The sequence below is a fragment of the Sus scrofa genome, chromosome X, assembly GCF_000003025.6.
Source record: "Sus scrofa isolate TJ Tabasco breed Duroc chromosome X, Sscrofa11.1, whole genome shotgun sequence".
NCBI lineage: Eukaryota > Metazoa > Chordata > Mammalia > Artiodactyla > Suidae > Sus > Sus scrofa.
In genome coordinates this window covers 28,462,590-28,481,749 of record NC_010461.5, presented here as the reverse complement: position 1 = coordinate 28,481,749, position 19,160 = coordinate 28,462,590, and the positions used below count along the sequence as shown (strand labels likewise).

General features: G+C 33.2%; 1 protein-coding gene across 16 annotated transcripts in view; it reads left to right on the top strand.

Annotated features, from left to right (window-relative positions):
* The window catches only part of DMD (dystrophin), a 2,622,506-nt gene that overhangs the window by 1,168,979 nt on the left and 1,434,367 nt on the right, over positions 1-19,160 (top strand). For all 16 annotated transcript variants that reach the window (XM_021079543.1, XM_021079551.1, XM_021079550.1 and 13 more), the window contains 2 exon segments: positions 13,495-13,640; positions 16,795-17,007. In XM_021079543.1, coding sequence (XP_020935202.1) covers positions 13,495-13,640; positions 16,795-17,007 — 359 coding nt within the window.

The window sequence follows — 19,160 nt, the reverse complement described above, 5'->3', positions numbered from 1 at the left end:
AATCCATAAACCTCACTTAAAATCAAGTGCTTGTTAGTAGTTAGACTGTAACTGTTGGGCAAAAAGTTTATTCACTAGAAAATTATTTCAATTTATATAGACTTATTCCTTATATTAAGGTTTAACAGTTTTTGTTTCTTTTAAAGATGTTCAGATTGTTGATGTGTGATAACTGAGATTAGACTATGATACTATAATATAAATGTATACTAATATATACCTTCTATCCTTGTAGCCACCAGTCTACCCCTCCATGTTATCATATTATCCATATTATCTTCTCTTTATTTATCTTATATATGATGACTGTTTATAAAACTGCCAAATGTCTCACTCCATTTATGTCTAAATATTCTCTTTTCCACTGTATTGACCAAAACATCTCAACACTTTTACTCACTCTTTTTGAAAACTTGTTTTGATTCATTAATAATCATTAATTAAATATGGAGTATATAAATGAATTATAATTTATAATTGTCTATAATTTATATGTATTATGTGTATTAAGTGTTATGTAATTTATATATTTCATATATTATACATTATGCATATAAATTATATATTATATATGTATATAATTTATGTATATATATTATGTACGTATATAAAATGGTACATAAAAATTCACCATATCAAGTTAATATTGCAATTTAGTTTCTTAATAATTATTTTCAAGGAATTTTCCATGTATATGTTTTACCCCCAAACTGACATCAGGGAGTAAATTTCATTTCTTGTATTACTGCATCATGCTTTGAACATGCTAATTATTCAGGAAATAAGAGCTAACAGAAGGGCCTGGAAATCCATCCTGGCTTTTATCCCCTCTTTCCATTTTTTTAAACTGGTGTTCTCACAATGAAACAAAAACTTGACCTTTTAAGTATACTTTGAATGATGAAAATGGCTGTAAGGAATTGGTGGTTGATACCTGGCAAAGATGGTATGAGAAAATAATATGAAAAGTTAAATGCATTCTATTTTCATAGTAATTTATAGTTTACAGATTTCTTATAATTATCTTCCTTAGTCCTCAGAGAGCAACCCTTTGAGAATGTGTTTTATTTTTTTAATTTTGTTTGCTTTTTAGGGCTGCACCCACACCATATGAAGGTTCCCAGGCCAGGGGTCGAATCAGAGCTACAGCTGCTGGCCTATGTCACAGCCACAGCAATGCCAGATCTGAGCTGAGTCTGTGACCTACACCACAGCTCATGGCAATGCCAGATCCTTAACCCACTAAGCGAGGCCAGGGATCAAACCTGCAACCTCATGGTTCCTAGTCAGATTTGTTTCCACTGTGCCACAATGGGAACTCTGAGAATATGTTTTATTTTCCCCATGTTGCAAGTGACCTATTAGAGCTTGGATTGCTGAAGGGATGTGTATGAAGTAGTATAAGAAAATGAAATAGTATAAGAACTAGAATATAAATGGATGTTCATGTCATCATTATTCTTGATAGCCCCACAATAGAAGCAACCCAGATGCTCATCAACTGATGAATAAAAATAAATAAAATGGGTGTATCTAAATGATGAAATATTAAGTAATGAAAACTAAGTTTATATGCCACAATATGAATGAACCTTAAAATCTTATGCTCAGTGACAGAAATCATTCACAAAAGGCCATGTGTTACATGATTCCTCTTATTGGAAATAACTAACATATGCAAATCTGAAGAGACAGGAAGTGCATTAATGGTTGCCTAAGGCTGGAAGATTGAGGGGGTAATATTGCCTCCCCAAGCAATTGCTAGAAAACTTGTTCTAGAAACTGCAAAACCAGACAGATCCTGTTCTACCCTACACGAATATGGAAAACATATGACATAGTTTATTAGAGATAATCTATTATTTTAACAAGGAATAAATTAAGTGTTCTTTCTAAATGTAAATATGGAAACAAAATAATTTATAATACAGTTTGAATTTATTTCAGTTGTGAACTGGAAATCATGTCAAGAAAATAATTAGAGTTTTTTTTAATTCTTGTTTGGTTTGCTTTTTCAGGAAATGGGTAAAGTGGCTGTTTTAGTTGTGACAAAACAAGTGTTTTGTTATTTTCTAAAACTTCAAAAGCATGTTCTTTTTTTCTATAACTCTTTATTGTTGACATAATATCTTTGTTTTTTTCTGTTTTTAAACTGTGATAAGAAACTGTAACATGAGATATACCCTCCTAATAAACTTTTTAAGTATAGAGTAGTAACTGTAGGCATGGTGTTCTACAGCAGATCTCTAGAATTAACTCTTGCATAACTGAAACTTTATATACAATGAACAGCAATTCCCCATTTCTGTCTCCCTCCATCCCTAGGAAACTACCATTCTATTCTCTGCTCCTATGAATTTGCCTATATAGATACTCATATATATGGAATAATGCAGAATTTCTCCTTCTATGACTGGCTTATTTCACTTAGCATAATGTCCTCCAAGATTTTCAATATTGTCATATATGGCAGGATTTCATTCTTTATAATGGCTGACTAGTATTCCACTGCATGCTTATACCACATTTTCTTTATCATTTACCCATTGATTAACATCTAGTTTGTTTGCATAACTTTTTTATTGCGAATAATGCTGCAATGAACATAAGAATATAGTTATTGCTTCAAGATCATGCTTTTAGCTCTTTTGAATTTGTATCCACACCTGGGATTTCTGGATCATTTGGTAGTATTATTTTTAATTTTGTGAGGGATCTCCGTACCATTTTCCTTAGTGGTTGCAACATTGTACATTCCCATCAGTGGTGATAGGTTTTGAATTTTTGACATCCTTGCCAGTGTTTATTATCTCTTGTTTTTCTTTTATACTAGCTATCCTAGTGTGAGGTGATATCATTGTGGTTTTGATGTACATTTCTCTCATCATTAGTGATGATTAACATATTTTCATATACCTGTTGTCCATTTATACATCTCCTTTTGAGAAATGTTTATAGAAGTCCTTCGCTCATTTTTAAATGTTTATTTGCTTTTTTGCCCTTGAGTTATAGGAGTTTCTCGTATTTTTCAGATATCATATACTCTTATCACGCATATGATTTACAAATATTTTCTCCCATTCTGTACATTGCTGCTTCACTCTGTTAATTGTTCCCTTTGCTACACAGAAACCTTTTAGTTTGATTTTTAAATTTTTAATCTGGTTTGAGTTGATTTTTCTGTGTAGTGTAAGCATATGGTAAGATAATAGCTCAGTTTTATCTTTTGCATGTGGTTATTCACTTTTTCTACCACAATTTGTTAAAGAGACTGTCCTTTCCCCATTGTGTGTTCTTGGCACCCTTGTCCTAGATTAGTTGATCATATATGTGTGAGTTTGTTTCTGGGCCCTCTATGCCATTCCATTAGTCAATATGTCTGTCTCTATGCCAGTACCATACTTTTTGAAAAACTTTAGCTTTGTTATATATTTTGAAATCAGGACCTGTGGTATTTTCAGCTATGTTATTTTTCAATGTTGTTTGGGCTATTTGTGATGGTTTATGGTTCCTCATGAATTTTAGGATTTTTCCTATTTTATAAAAATGATATTGGGATTTTTATAATGATTGCATTAATCTGTTAATATTTCACCACAGTACTGTCTCACACTCTCATTCATTAATTCAATACATATTTTTGAATACCTGCCATGTGCCATGAAAATACTAGGTATTTCGTGGAGAAAATTAGGAGGGATGTTTATGTTTTCATGAAGCTTAAGGAAGAAAGGTAATAAACAAATGAATATTTAAATTATGTGATCACAGATTATAATCACTTAGAAAATGTTATTCTGGGGTGATCACTTTTGAGCCAAATCCACAGAATATTCAGGTGCCACTTGTGTGATGAGTTAAAGGAAGGATGACTTAAAGGAAGGACATTAAGAAGAATGGAAATAAACACAAATACCCCAAAGTGGAGAAGTGTTGGGGATATCAATAAGACAGAAATGAGGTCTAGAGGGATGGAAACTAGCAAATCATGGAAGATTGGTATAAAATAAGGAAGATGCAATTCATGTACCCCCCCCATAAGTTCCTGTGAAATGTTTGGGTTTTATTTTAAAAGCAGCTGAAATTCCTAAGAGAATTTCACTTGAGGGAATTAAGTAATCTGATTCACATTTTTGAAAGCTCTAAGAAGGGCAAGGAGATAGGGGAAACTATAGCCACATAGTACAGTGATAACCTTGGTCTAGAGTTGTGATATGGTAGATAAAGAAAAGTGGAGGCAGCTCTTGAAGTGATGATGATCTGGTCAGTGTGGTATGGAATACTCTTAATGAAAATTACAGAGAATGACTTTTGCCTCCTATGGGGATAATAGAAAAAATATTACGGCAGCCAGGAAAAAGTGCTCTCTATGCCCATATTTTCAAGCTCTGTTGTTAGGCCCTGCTATTCCTTGTTAAGATGCTGAGATTGGGAAGGGAAACAAAGGTTGACCTGAGCTAGGTCTTTCAACTCCATGTCAGAAAATTGACCTAATTTACTTTTATATATAGGTAAGGGATTCTTTAATTCTAGAAGACATAATTTGTATTGCTTTGTTCTTTAACTCCAGAACAAAAAATAATAACTGTTTGTAAATGTCCTTTTCTTTTAATACTATTTTCCTTTTCAATCCTACCAATAGCAGAATAATAGACATATTTATTTAAGCTGAATATATGCTATACCATGAGATATAGGAATTGATCCTTGACCTTGAGAATCTTGGGAACATATGCTAAAAGCCAGGTGAAGCATCAAAAATAAAAATATTTTTTTAAAATTATAAAAATATATTTAACTGGAGTTCTGAAAGATAGGATTGTTGAACCATTACGGCTGATTTTAGAAAATAATGTGGAAAAGACAGAAAATACAACATCCCCATCACCAAACATTTGTATTACAATAAATATTTCAGTACTGTAGTAGTTTATATCTATACAAACTTGGTGATAAAGTTGTTTAGAATTTTTCCAAAAGAGCTGTATGAAAGAAGTAGGAAGTCCTGTTAATTCAGTTTCTACACATGCACACAGAGCATGTATGTCATCACTAATTTCTCCTTATAAAATGATGGTAAAATCAAGTTGTAGTCAGCTTAATATCCACAGCAGAAGTTTCTTTTCTTCTTCTGGCCTCCCCTATGGCATATGGAAGTTCCTGGGCCAGGGATCAGATCTGAGCTTTGACCTATGCCTCAGCTGCAGCAATATCACGTCCTTAACCCTCTGTGTGGGACGGGTATTGAACCTGCTCCCCAACAGAGACAAGCTGGATCATTAACCCATTGTGACATAGTGGGAACTAACACAGCAGAAGTTTCATTGTTTTTAAATGCTATCACTATGCAGACTGCTAGTAAGTAGTCTCTCCGAATGGCTTTTTCCCAGCTTCTATATAAGCATCATCTAATAGAAATGTAATGTGAGACATCTATAATTAAAATTTTCTAGTAATCATATTAAAAGAGAAGCAAGTGAAAGCTAATTTTGAGTGCATATTTTATTTAAACAAATATTTCCAAATATTAATATAAAATAAATAATAATTAGAGATTTTTTCACTACTTTTGTAATAAATTTTCAAAAGCTGGTATATATTTACACTTGTAGAACATCTCAATTCAGACTAACCACATTTCTAGTGGTTAATGGACATAATGTATCTAGTGGCTACCATATTGGCCAGCACAGTTCTATATTCTTTCTCTCTACCATTTCTATGACATTTAAATACCTTTCATTTCTCTGAGAAGTTTTGTTTTAACTTTTTTTTTAGTGGGGATAGATAGCTGTGATTTTTTTTTCAAAAAAGTATCATAAATAACCTACTGTTCTAATGTCTCAGCAGTATTATAACTCTATCTTAAAACGGGGAAAGAAAGCTGAATTTTCAAAGTAGATCTCTGTTTATCTTGCTTTTCACTTAAGAGTATTTTACCCCTTGACATAGACTCATATATCAAAAAACATAGCATTTAATTCCACACATCTTTTTTAATAATGAAATAATCTTGCCTTGTCTCTCCTACTCTCTCCTTTGCTCTCTTTTCTCTTCTCTGAAGTCCCTTCTACTTGTGATTGGATAAACAAGATTTTCTTGAAAACAAAAGATACAAAAGACATTTTCACACTCTACTACAATTTTAGATGTCACTTTGATCATACTTTGTCATTGCCATCCCTCACATGGCTGTAGTAAAGAACTGGAGATCAATGGGAATTTTTTTAACCTTTGAAGATAAGCAGTAGTATACACAGCATGGTAGCCCTTAACATTTTCTTTTCTAATAATCCACAACACATGCTCCCCAAACTAGAGTCACTTATATTAATTTTTTTTTGTCTTTTTGCTATTTCTTGGGCCGCTTCCGCGGCATATGGAGGTTCCCAGGCTAGGGGTCCAATCGGAGCTGTAGCCACCAGCCTACACCAGAGCCACAGCAACGCAGGATCCGAGCCACGTCTGCAACCTACACCACAGCTCACGGCAATGCCGGATCGTTAACCCACTGAGCAAGGGCAGGGACCGAACCCGCAACCTCATGGTTCCTAGTCGGATTCGTTAACCACTGCGCCACGACGGGAACTCCTATTAATTTTAATTTTGTAAAATATATTTCCCTATTCATAATACATTAAGAAGGTATTTATATTTGTAAATGGCACTTTAGCACATAGTAGAAACTATCATAAGAATCTTTTTTTAAAAGATGAATGTCATGTATTTATAAACAATAAATGATACATGTTAAATCCTTGGGCTATTTTTTCTTGGGCCTGGGCTGGGTCAAACAATGCCAGTAGAACTCTTGTGATCTTTTAGGATGGTAAGTCATTAAATTGGTTATGCTTATTGTCTTATTGCTTTCAGTAAAGAGCAAATTGTCAGTGGGGTTATTTATCTCTATTCCTACATAAAAGGGACAATGTGAATGACCTTAGATGGAGTAGGACTAGTTCTGCTCCTAATTTGGAATCACAAGGGCAGCATCCACACACATCTCATTGACTGGTAGAGCAGCTCTAAGTTTGCCCTTGGGTGCTACTAGCTTCTGCAACAGATCTTTTCTTTCCTTTTAATCTTAAACAGAATTAGCAATCCTTCACTAGTATTCTCAATTATGTGTAGCTTAAATGAGATAAACTATTTTATAATCACTGTTAAAATAAACTGTGTAGTTTATAATTACCGTTAAGCTTTGACAGGATAAATTACATAGGCTAATGAATGCTTTTTTTTTTAATATCTGGGGGAAAACAAGAGTAAAATAGCCTTTGTTTTAATTGTACTTTATAAACAAAAAGTCATGTATTTTATCTGCAGCCCAGATCTAGCCTCTAAGGTCTGGATTCATATGTCCCACTACTTCTTCAAACTTTTTATCTAGATGTCACAGTTAGTTGCAAACCGATAAACGCTTGGTGGGTAACTATGCAACCAAGAACCATATCCTCTTCGGTCCCTCTAACATAAGGGAACAGAACCAACATCTGTGGAGTTGCCCTATCAGTAAGCTTTGATCATCTTTGTTATTCCCTGATCCTCACCCATTTCCTCTCCTAAATAGCTGTCACATCCAAACTTCATAGTTACTGTCATCAGTGTAGTCCTATTAAACTAAGAAACTATAGTTTCTTGCCTGGACCACAATTGTCTTGCCCACACCCATTCTTGATATTGAGAGATCTATTTTCTACATTTTAGCCAGAATGATTTTTCTTAAGAAAAATCTAACCATGTCACTTCGTATGTGTATAATATGTTCAGCGACTTCTGTTTTCTCCTAGTTTAAAGGTGCCTAAAATGCCCTACCTAATATGGGCATTGCTTAGCTCCAGTCGCAGCCTGATTCATTCTTGTTTTCTCCTTATTTCATATTGATATTTTATTTATTGAAGATGATGGACTTCCTGTGTGACTTGGAGTGTAACTATTCAGTTCTGGCTGCTTCTACAGTGGCTGTGGCTTGACTCCTGGCTCCAGAACTTCCATACGCCGCAGGTGCGGCCAGATAAATAAATTAAAAAAAATAAAAAAAGGAAGATGGCATGGTCTTCCCTACCTCAGAAGCCCTAGCATAGCTAAGTTTTTTCATATTTTGCTCAAAAGTTAACCCTTATTGGCCTCCTGTCTATATATGATGTTTCTTTTTAGTAAAGCTAAAGTCGATATTAAGATTGTTATTTCTATTGGTAGGACTTCTTGGTTATCTACTTCTAGCAAGCCTAGTTCTCTTGGCTTTATATCTGATGTAGGAACTACGTCTGATTCTAAGTTTAAGTGTTCATATTCTGTATACTTGTAATTTCAATGATACAAGTGGTGCCCTATATTCTTTGCAGTTAAAGATGTGTTGATGTCATCTATAATGTAAAGAATTTGTAATGATGGTAGGGCAATTAGAATTAAAATAATAACGTAAGATTGTTCAAATTTTTTCTACTTATTGTGAATCTGTTGTACTTGTATGTGTTAATTTAGCTATTAGTATAAGTGAAATAATATATAGAATGAAAGCTAGTTAAAATATGATTATTAGTATATGATCATGGAAATGTAGAAGTTCTATGATGGGTAATGTTGCATCTTGCAACCTTAGTTGGAAAGGATATATCATAGAGATGTTTAGGGTTTTTACCTGTAACACAGCTTTGACAAAGTTATGTAAAATTTTACTAATGTATAATTTATTGAAAAAGGCATAGTGGTTATGGTGTTGGCTCATAACCAGTGGAATAGGGTTTGATTCCTTCCTTTCTTATTGATTCACTTCAGGTTAATGTAAATGGGTTCCTCAAACTTAAGGTATGGTGAAGGATATCCATGTAGTCATTCTCCATTTGTAGTAGTTAGTTCTATTGAGACTTCTCATTTTGATGCAAATGCTTCTCAAACTATAAATACTACCAATATTACTGCTGTTGGTGAAATGAGTAAGCCTGTTGATGAAATAGTATTTCATGCTGTGTATGCATCAGAGTATTCAGAATATTGTCATGGTATTCCAGATAAACCAAGGAAATGTTGTGGAAAGAAAGTTAGATTTACACCCAGAAACATTTTTACAAAGTGGTCTTTTGCTCATGCTGAGTTGAGTGTATAACCTGAGAATAGTGGGAATCAGTGCACAAAGCCTCCTATGATCGCAAACACTGCTCCTATTGATAGTAAGTAGTGGAAGTGTGCAGCTACATAATCTGCATCGTGAAGAATGATGTCTAAGGATGAGTTGGCTAAAACAATTTGTGATAAACCACCCATTGTAAAAAGGAACATAAAACCTTAGGCTCACAGCTCTTCAGATATAATAAGGATTACTGATTGATGAACCAACCCATGGGTAATGAAGTAGCTAATTCAGAAATTATGGACTTGATGGGTCCTCTTTCTGTTTTAGCTCCTCCCCAGTACAATCCACCTGTGAAACACCCAGAGCATTCACTCAGGATCAAGAGAGAAAGGAAAAAATATGCCCAAACAGCCTGAATCAGAATGCAGCGTAAGATGTTCTATGTATGCAATAAGGAAAACAGTACCCACATGTAATGGTGGTCTGGATTCTTCCATACTTTATCAAGGTTTTGAGAGAACATGTGACTTTACATAATGTAAATGATTCATTGAATAATGAAAATCAATGCATACTTGGTTGACATTCTGTTTAACAGAGAAAAATAATGTATAAATTTGTGATTTAGGTCTAGCTAGAATTATATTGGTTAATAGAAGAAAGATTGAATACTTTTTTATTATTTAATAATTCGAATACTTTATTGTTCATCTTTCCAGATTTGAGAGACTTTTGGCTTTATTCTGGTCTGTGCTGAAAAACCATGGATTCTTTGAATTTCTGGCATTTCTTTTCTTTTCTTTCTTTCTCTTTCTTTCTTTCTTTCTTTCTTTCTTTCTTTCTTTGTCTGACATATATATTTTTAAATGACCATAAAGTATTTCGCATTATTAAAACAACACTATTTAAATAATCCTAAACAAATAAAACACTTTCATCCTTTTTATGCCATTTCCCTTGTTATTTGTCTACTATTATGTAATATTTGATCTGACCATGATTCTCTTTGCATGATGAAGTGGATACTAATTTTTAAATTCAGTCTTTGTGTGTCAGAATATTCATATGCATTCACTGTATGTTTTCATGTGTGGATGCATGTGTTTTTGTGTATGGGTGTTTGTAAATCAGTTCAAAGCAATGTCTTAGCTCTGGATATGGATGTGATTCTCTAGAACATAAAATTAGTACAGAGAAACCTACTTATTCCCTTTAATGAAAGAACATATGTGCCTCTAGTCTGCTTTTATTCTCTTTCTAGCAAGGAAATTTTCTCCTTTTATTAACATAGATAAAACTGTGTATTAAACTCTTAAAATTTCCACTTATCCCTGAGTGTGTCTCCTTGATTTTCCTGTTGTATTGGATCTCCCTTTTAGCTAAAAATAATAGCAAATATACATGTGCCCAGAAAGGGATGCCATCATTAGCAAATAGAGACGAGTTTAGAATAAAATGTAGATCTCTTATCAAGGTCTAGAAAGGCCCTGTTCTCAATGACCACCCCCCCCGCCCTCATGTCCAACAACACCCCACCTTGCTCACTTTGCTCTTGCTATACTTCCCTCCTTTCTGTCCTCCTGTGTTACTGGAAACACTCATGTTTCTGGACTGTTATACTTGTTATTCCACACCTGGAAAACCTTTCTTCTCTGTATTCAAATGACTCCCTCCTTTATTGATTTTAAGTCTTTTGTCAAATGGTACTTCCACAGAAAGGGATTTTTTTATTCATGGTCTAGTCACTTTCTATCCTTTTAATTTAACTCAATTCAATACTTTTCTTATATTCATAGAGCTTCTGTAACATATACACATTTTTAAAAATAATGAAAAAATAGAAATCCTCACTCTGAGCTATCAAACTTAAGAAGTGGAATATTGCTAAAACCACTAGTATACTTTGTTGCCCCTCTCAAATTCCTTTCCCTCACCTCTGTGCCCACCCTCACCATCATCTCCAGGCAGATCTTCTGTTTGTCAGTTCTTGTTGCCGTTCTTGGCTCTTCCTATGAAAAATGACACTTCCTAGGATTCTTTTTAAAATCGGCTACCAGCTTGATTCAGCCAATGGGAGGCACTTGGAGGATACTGAAGAAGAGGAGAGAAGCTAGAATATTGTCTTTCCCTCTCATTGTTTCAGGGTACATCTCCATCAGTGGCTGAGGATGAATGCTCTGAGTTTCTAGTTTCCTCTGGAAATAGCATACCTCAAAGTCACTGCATCCCCAAAAGGAAGTTCACTGTAAATTCAGCTCCTGCTAGATGGTTCCAATGATTGGTTTCATGTAACACCATATCACACCTCTTCCCTTTGCCCTCTGCCCTTGGAGATGGCAGTGGCTTCCACTGCTAATCTATTGATTGGCCACTGTCCCTTTTGTAGATCCTGATATACTCCAACATTTTTGTACCTAATTCTCTATCTTAAGTTCCTTTTATTGCATTATCTGGAAGGATCTTCACCAACCCCCTCCCTCCCCTATACCTTAATTTTTCTACACTGGCATTTATTTCTCTTAGTCATTACAGTCTCTTGATTTGTTTGCTAATTTCCTAACTTACCAATTAAATTTTAAGCATTATGAATGCCAAAGTTTTGCTTTTTAAATTTTTACTTCTTGCTTCCCTGGTGCTCAGAACACTGAATAAATACTGGCTGAATGAAGGACTAATAAATGACTTCAATTAATTCTCTCCAAAGTGTCTACATCCCCATTTTTATAAATGAGGTCTAAGATGCTGAAATGTTAAATAATTTGCCAAAGCTTGTGGGTGGAGAGCCAGTTCCAAAGGACGGGTTTACTGAACTGCAGAATCAGACTTGCTAATTGTTATGCTATGCAGCCTCTTTCTGTAAAAAAACAGAAGGGAGAAGCTATCCTGTTAGATGTTCATAAAAAACCTGTTCATCTTTTTCTAATGAAAAGTAATCTTACTATCTTCATCAACTTTTTCTATACTTATCTTTCTCTCCTGACACGTATTCATCGTCTGGATAAAATTAGACTGATTCTTATCACCTTTGGCAAGTTTGTAATGAATATTTATTGCGTTCCAGCCACTGGTAAAAGGGAAACAAGCACTGTTTTCCAGAATGTACATGATCAAGTTCAATTAAACCAAACTTTATACATTTTATAACCTATCCAACATACCTCCTCATCGCATAGACCCCTCTCCTTCCAGATCACTTGCTCAGAGGCCTTCTCAGACAAAACTTTCTGCTTCGTCAAAATTAAATATTCCTTTACTTTACCGCTATCCATGAGATCTCTTTGCTATTACTAATAATTATCTAGCATTAAAATAAGTGTATCTAGTTAGTAGAGAAACCTATTATTTATATGAAAGAAAGTAAAGATCTTTCACAAACCTTCAATATAAAATAAGAAGTGCTGAGATTAAAGAAGACCTCTTAAAATAAACTTGGGCATGAACTTCCAAATAAATATAAACACATTTGGTAAAATGCTCAGTATCTCTTTCCAACAGTTTCTATAAATACCTTAACCATCTGAAAACTAGTACTTTCCTATATTCTTCTCATTCAGCTTATAAGTGTTTGGTGTATAGAAGTGTAATTCACATGCCATCTAATAAAAATAATGTGGTTTAAATAATGCCATTTGATATAGTGATTTCAGCTACTATTTTATACTCACTGTCTGGTTTTACCTTTTTAGGAAAATTCTCAACCGTTATCTCTTCAAATATGGCTTCTGAATTCTATTTCTTTGTGTGTCTCTGGAATACACTTCTGTTAGTTCATTTTACTGTTTTTCTCTATGTCTTTTATTCTCTCATCTTTATTTTCTGTCCTTTTGTCTCTTCATGTTCCATAGATGGATTATCTTCAGGTTCACTCATCCTCTGTTTAGCTTTGTCTAATCTACATTTAAATCTATCCATCGTGTTATTTCTTTTCACTTATTACATGTTCAGTTCTAGAATTTTTTTTTATTCTCCTTAAAACACTTAAAACCATTTTTGTGATTTCTGTTTATCTGCCAAAATTCTCATTGTGAACATTGTCAGTATAGCTACTCAAGTTACATAATCCAGGTGTGTATAAAATATACAATGTACAGTAATAAATAGTATATATATACATATGTGTTTTATTTGTTTCTTTTTTAATTTATTTTTTATTGTTATTTCCCCGAAATCACTTTTTTTCTCCCACTGTACAGCATGGGGACCCAGTTACACATACATGTATACATAATTTTTTCTCCCATTGTCATGTTACAGGAATTTATCTTCAGCGTCATCATCATAGTCTAATCTGGACTTTCAGGTTTTCACATTTGGTTATATTTGTAATTACTGGTGTGGCTGAGTTTGCTGGCAACTAAGGAAAATGCAATGACAAAGTTTAAAATGGTTAAATGATTTTCTTTTTTTTCTTTTCAATAAAGTTTTTGATACCTTGCCACCAATGCGCTATCAGGAGACCATGAGTACCATCCTCACTTGGATCCAGCATTCAGAAGCCAAACTCTCTATACCTCAGGCTACTGTCACTGAATATGAAATCATGGAGCAGAGACTTGGGGAGTTACAGGTCTGTGAATATTTAAATGTCTTAAACAGTACAATGCAGATATCATCTATAAAGCAATCACATAAAACCTTAATGTAATACTAGAATTAAAATAATCATGGCAAGTAAGATTGTTTCCCAGCTGAAAAATGAAGATTAAGACTTTAAAAATATAATATTTTATGCATTTGCGCCTTCTCTCCAGAAGATAAAAATTACATCTTTGAAGACAATGATATGGTCTACTTATGAAGCATATTCTTTCTCACTTAGTGTGCAGAAACATGGATTTTGATTTTTATAAATGATCTGGTATTATTCTCCCCTTTACTTGCCGATTTATAACTTGTCCCACATTTCTGAACAGAAAGTGGTAAAATTAGTGTAGTTATAAAATTAGTTTTAATTTAAGCCTTTGTTTGATATAACACTGTAATTAGCTTTTTCAGTTCTATTAACTGTATTTTAACAGTCTTATATCAGGCAACAGAATACTAATATAAGAAATGAAAGAAATAATTTGTATGAGATTTTAGAATACTTTTCCAACTAATTTTGAAAAGCCTATGTTATATATCTAATCACATTTTATTTTGTAAGGCATTAAAACATATTTATTCATTATATTTAGATAATATGTACACATTTTGAGAATTAAATTAAGAAAAAAGTTAAAAATTTAATTTTGCTATATCGAGAATTCTTTTTGGGGCATTAAATACTATTTCTTTAAAAAAGTAATTTTAGTATGAGAATCTCTAGTTGCATCCATGTTGGCTGCAAATAGTATTTTTTGTTCTTTTTATTGTTGAGTAGTATTCCATTATATATATATATACCACATCTTCTTAATCCATTCATTTATCAGTGAACGTTTAGGTTGTTTCCATGTCTTGGTTATTTTGAATGATCCTGTAATTAACATAGGGGTATATCTATCTTTTTTGAATTATATATTCTCATACTAAATGAAGTAAGTCATAAAGAGAAAGACAAATACCATATGATATCACTTATCTGTGAAATCTAAAATATGGCACCAATAAACCTGTCTACAAAACAGAAACAGACTCACAGATAGAGAGAACAGACATGGTTGCTGAGGGGAAGGGAGCGGGATGAACTGGGAGTTTGGGGTTGGTAGATGCAAACTATTACATTTAGAATAGTTAAGCAGTGAGTTCCTACTGTACAGCACAGGGAACATCTCTTGGGATAGAACATGATGGAAGATAGTATGAGAAAAAGAATGAATATATATGCATACCTGAGTCACTATTCTATACTGCAGAAATTGACACAACACTGTAAATCAACTCTGCTGTAATAAAAATGAAATATAATTTTAAAAAAGAACTGGGGAGGTAATTTACACCATGATTAGTATCATTAACACTGCTGCATGTTACATATGAAAATAAACCTTAAAAGTTCTTATCACAAGGAACAACAAAGTAATTTTAGATGTATTTCTTCAAAGAAATCTTTATTTAAACATTTCCCAGTATATACTGTCCTATTTAGACCATTTCCTCTACTATAACACTAAACAACCTATGACTGTTTAATCTGTTTTCCTCTTCATGTTGTCATAATACCTGGAATAATTCCAAAGTTTACTTTGAAGAATATGTGACTTAATAGAACTGTAAATATAAAAAAATAAGAGTACAAAAGGATAGCGACTAGGGGAGTGGTTTAAGTATATAAGAAATAGTATGTGGATGAATGAAAGAGTGTATTTCCACTGATAAAATAGTGATGAAGGGAAAATTATTTATAAATATTGTTGAGTAATTAATAACTAAATTAATAAAATGAAGTTAGAACCTGTGTCAAATGTTATACCAAATCAAAACAGCATATATTAAAAAGGTCAAAAACATTTTAGTAAGCATAAATTTTGGGGACGTTTTTCATAAATTTTTTTTTCATAAAACTTTAAAAACATGATGTGGAAGCACAATAATCAATGGAAGCAATCACAAGCATTGTAAATATGCCAGTCCATTTTAAAGAAAGATGAGACAAGTAAAACACCTAAGTCATTAAGAAGGGAATCACCAAGAAAGGACATAAATGACCACTAATCTTATGAAAACTTGTAACTCATGGTGTAAAGAATGTAGTACATACTTACAAAATGAGATGCCATTTTATGTACTAAATTGCAAAAAGAAGTCTAAAAAAATTAAAAAATGGCTGTTATAAAACAAAAACAGGCTCAGATATAGAGTATGAACTAGTGGTTGCTAGTTGTGAGGGAGTAGGGGAGAGGCAGAGTAGGGGTAGGGACTGAAGAAGTACAAACTACTATGTATAAAATAAGATACAAGGATCTTGTACAACACAGGGAATATTGCCAATATTTCATAACTTTAAATGGAGTATAATTTATTAAAACATTGAATTACTATGTTATATACCTGAAATTAATATATTTTAAATCAATTATAATGTAAAAAATTGTAAAGGATGTAGTACAAATTTACAAAATGAGATACTATTTTTTACATGCTAAATTGCAAGAGAAAAGAAAAGAAAATGGAAAGAAACCCAAAAGATAGAAGTGCTGGCCTGTAGCAATGAACTACATTCTCACTTACTGGTGGGAATGTAAATTGAATGTACATTTTGCTGAGGAAATCTTTTCAGATCTAGATAGGTAGACATAGATAAATAGATCATAATCATAATTAACGGGGTGGGACTTGAAATTAATTTATATGGCTAATAGAATTGATTAAATGAACTGCAGAAGCAATTAAAATCTATGTTTTTGAAAAATACTTAATGAGATGGGAAAAGGCTCACAATAAATGGCCTGGCTCAAATGTAGTTCTGTGCATATGAGATGCTGTCTAAACAATAATTCAAGGATAACAGTTTAATAGAGTAAAAAAAAAAACACACCACCAAGTAATAGATTTTTTATTAAATATAGATTTTAAATAAAATACTACTCAATAAGTTATAAATGACTCTTAAAATTAAAAAGTAGACTTTAAATTGCTAGTTATTTTATAACATTGCATCATTTATTTTTAGATGTTTGCATCATATAGCTTTCATTTTACATACATTTGATTTATCTGAGACTAATCAATGAAACTGAATAGTGAAAATTATTAGTATTCATCAATTCATATAAATGCACTTTCTTTTTAATTTTGAGGCTTTACAAAGCTCTCTGCAAGAGCAACAAAATGGCTTAAACTATCTCAGCACCACTGTGAAAGAAATGTCAAAGAAAGCGCCCTCTAATATTAGCCGGAAATACCAATCAGAATTTGAAGAGATTGAAGGCCGGTGGAAGAAACTGTCTGCCCAGCTGATGGAACATTGCCAAAAGCTAGAGGAGCAAATAGCTAAACTCCGAAAACTTCAGGTAACTCAAGATTTTACTTTTTGTATTCATTTTTCTCTACTTGTTTTTCTCCTAATGAAGAATTACAAAATTTTAAAGGCAAATGGACTTTTAACCTCCATAGCACTTCAAAATCAGTGATAAAATCAAAGACACAATCTTTCTCAAATGAGTATAGTTTGCCTATTGCTCTTAAGGTGATGATAATTAAGAGTTCTGATTTTCTTTAGAATTAGTGGGTTTTTTTAACCAATACTGATAGGACTTAAATATATTTTAGCTTAGTGATTTTTTCAAAGCCAATCTTTTCTTTAATCTTATTATCCTCTAAATACATCATTTAGCTTATGAATAGATAAGAAATTTTCTACCGTGCAATATGGTCATGTCATTTCATCAGTATATTTCATTTGTAATTTTATGTATAAATTTGACTCCAGCACAACATGCACATTTATGTGTTTATATGTATAAACATGTGTACATGCATATACATGCACACATGCATACACATACCAGTGGAGCAGTGAAAGAGGGTTAGTTACGTGGTCCTTGCCATCAAGGAGCCCACATTCTAGTGAAAGAGAAAGTTGAGTGTATTCATTTACTCTTGCTGCTGTAATAAATTGCTGCAAATTCAATGGCTTGATGCAATACACATTTATTATATTATGGTTCTGGAGGTCGGAAGGTCAAAATCAGTCTCAGTGGGCTAAAATCAAGATGTAGACAGGGCTGTGTTCTTTCTGGAGGTGTTAGGAGAAAATGTGTTTCCTTGTCATTTTTAACTTTTGGAGACTACATTCCTTGGCTCACGTTTCCATCTTCTGTCTTTAAAGCCAGTCGTGTAACACCTTCCATTCTCTCTCTTACGCTCCTACCTCCATCTTTAAAAGGACCCTTGCAATTATATTGTGCCCATCTGCATAACCCAGAATAATCGCCCCATCTCAAAATCCTTAACTTAATTTCATCTGTAAAACTCCTTTTTGCCAGGTGAAGTAACATATTCACAGGTTTCAGGGATGAGGGCCGGAACATCATAGGAGGTTATTATTTAACCTACCACGGTAAGTAAATTAAACAGAGCAGTAAGTGTCATGTCTGTGGAAAGAAAAGAAAACCAGCATAACTGGGGAAAAGATTTGTGAAATGTTCTTGGAACATGGGTTATCTGACCACATCTTAAACAAGTAGAATTTAGGTAGCTAACAAAAGAGGGAGAAAGTTACTGACAAAATGGAGCTATAAGTGCAACTGACTGTAAGTATTTCAATATTGGGGAGACAAAAGATACATTTGGAGATTAATAAAATATATGATTGGAGAAGTGGTCTCAGAGTAGATCATGTTTGGATACCATGCTTTAGAGTATGAATTATAACCAAATGATGATGAGATAAAAAATAGTGATATAGTAGTGTTACTGGTATTTTAAAGGGGGGTGATAAGATAATATCTGTGTTTTTGAAATACTTTGAAAAGAGAAAGGAGGAGTGAAGAATATTGGCACAATTGTAGAGAATGGATTAGAGTGGGGTAAGACTGAAGCAGATATGGAAAAGAGCTAATGGAGTCATAAAGGATCCAATAATAAGATCTGAACTAGGACAGTGGTGATGTGGGGAGAAAAGTAAAACTAGACTTGAGAGATGTCAGCCAAATAATAATGTCAAAGTTTTTAGATTTAGTCACATGCTTTTAAGTCATTATTATTTTTCATATTAAAGAAGAAAGATTCTAAGCAGCACACATTTTCAATAGAAATTTAATTAAGAAAGGAAAAATTAGCACATCTGGACAGAACAGTTGAATTGTAGGCAAATAAAGAAGTGTGAAAAATCATACACTTGATAAGTAGCTCCAGAAAGAAGCAGGAAAAAGGGCATTATGTGAAAAAATGATGGGATGGACTTGGCTATTTACACATGATAAAAGATGACATTTTCCACCTGATCATGACTTCAAGCTGGTCAGGAAAATAAAAAATTAATTTCTGTCTTTGAAGATGGCAAAATATTGGTCTGAAAGTTCTCAACTGGAGGGACTATTTAAACCGTCGAGTATAGAAAACAATTTGTGGAAGTTCAAGTTTAGGGAGGCCATAAAGACATCATTACATTGAGTTTATTGTTTGTAGTTTGTTTTATGTACTGTAAGGGCACATTGTTAGT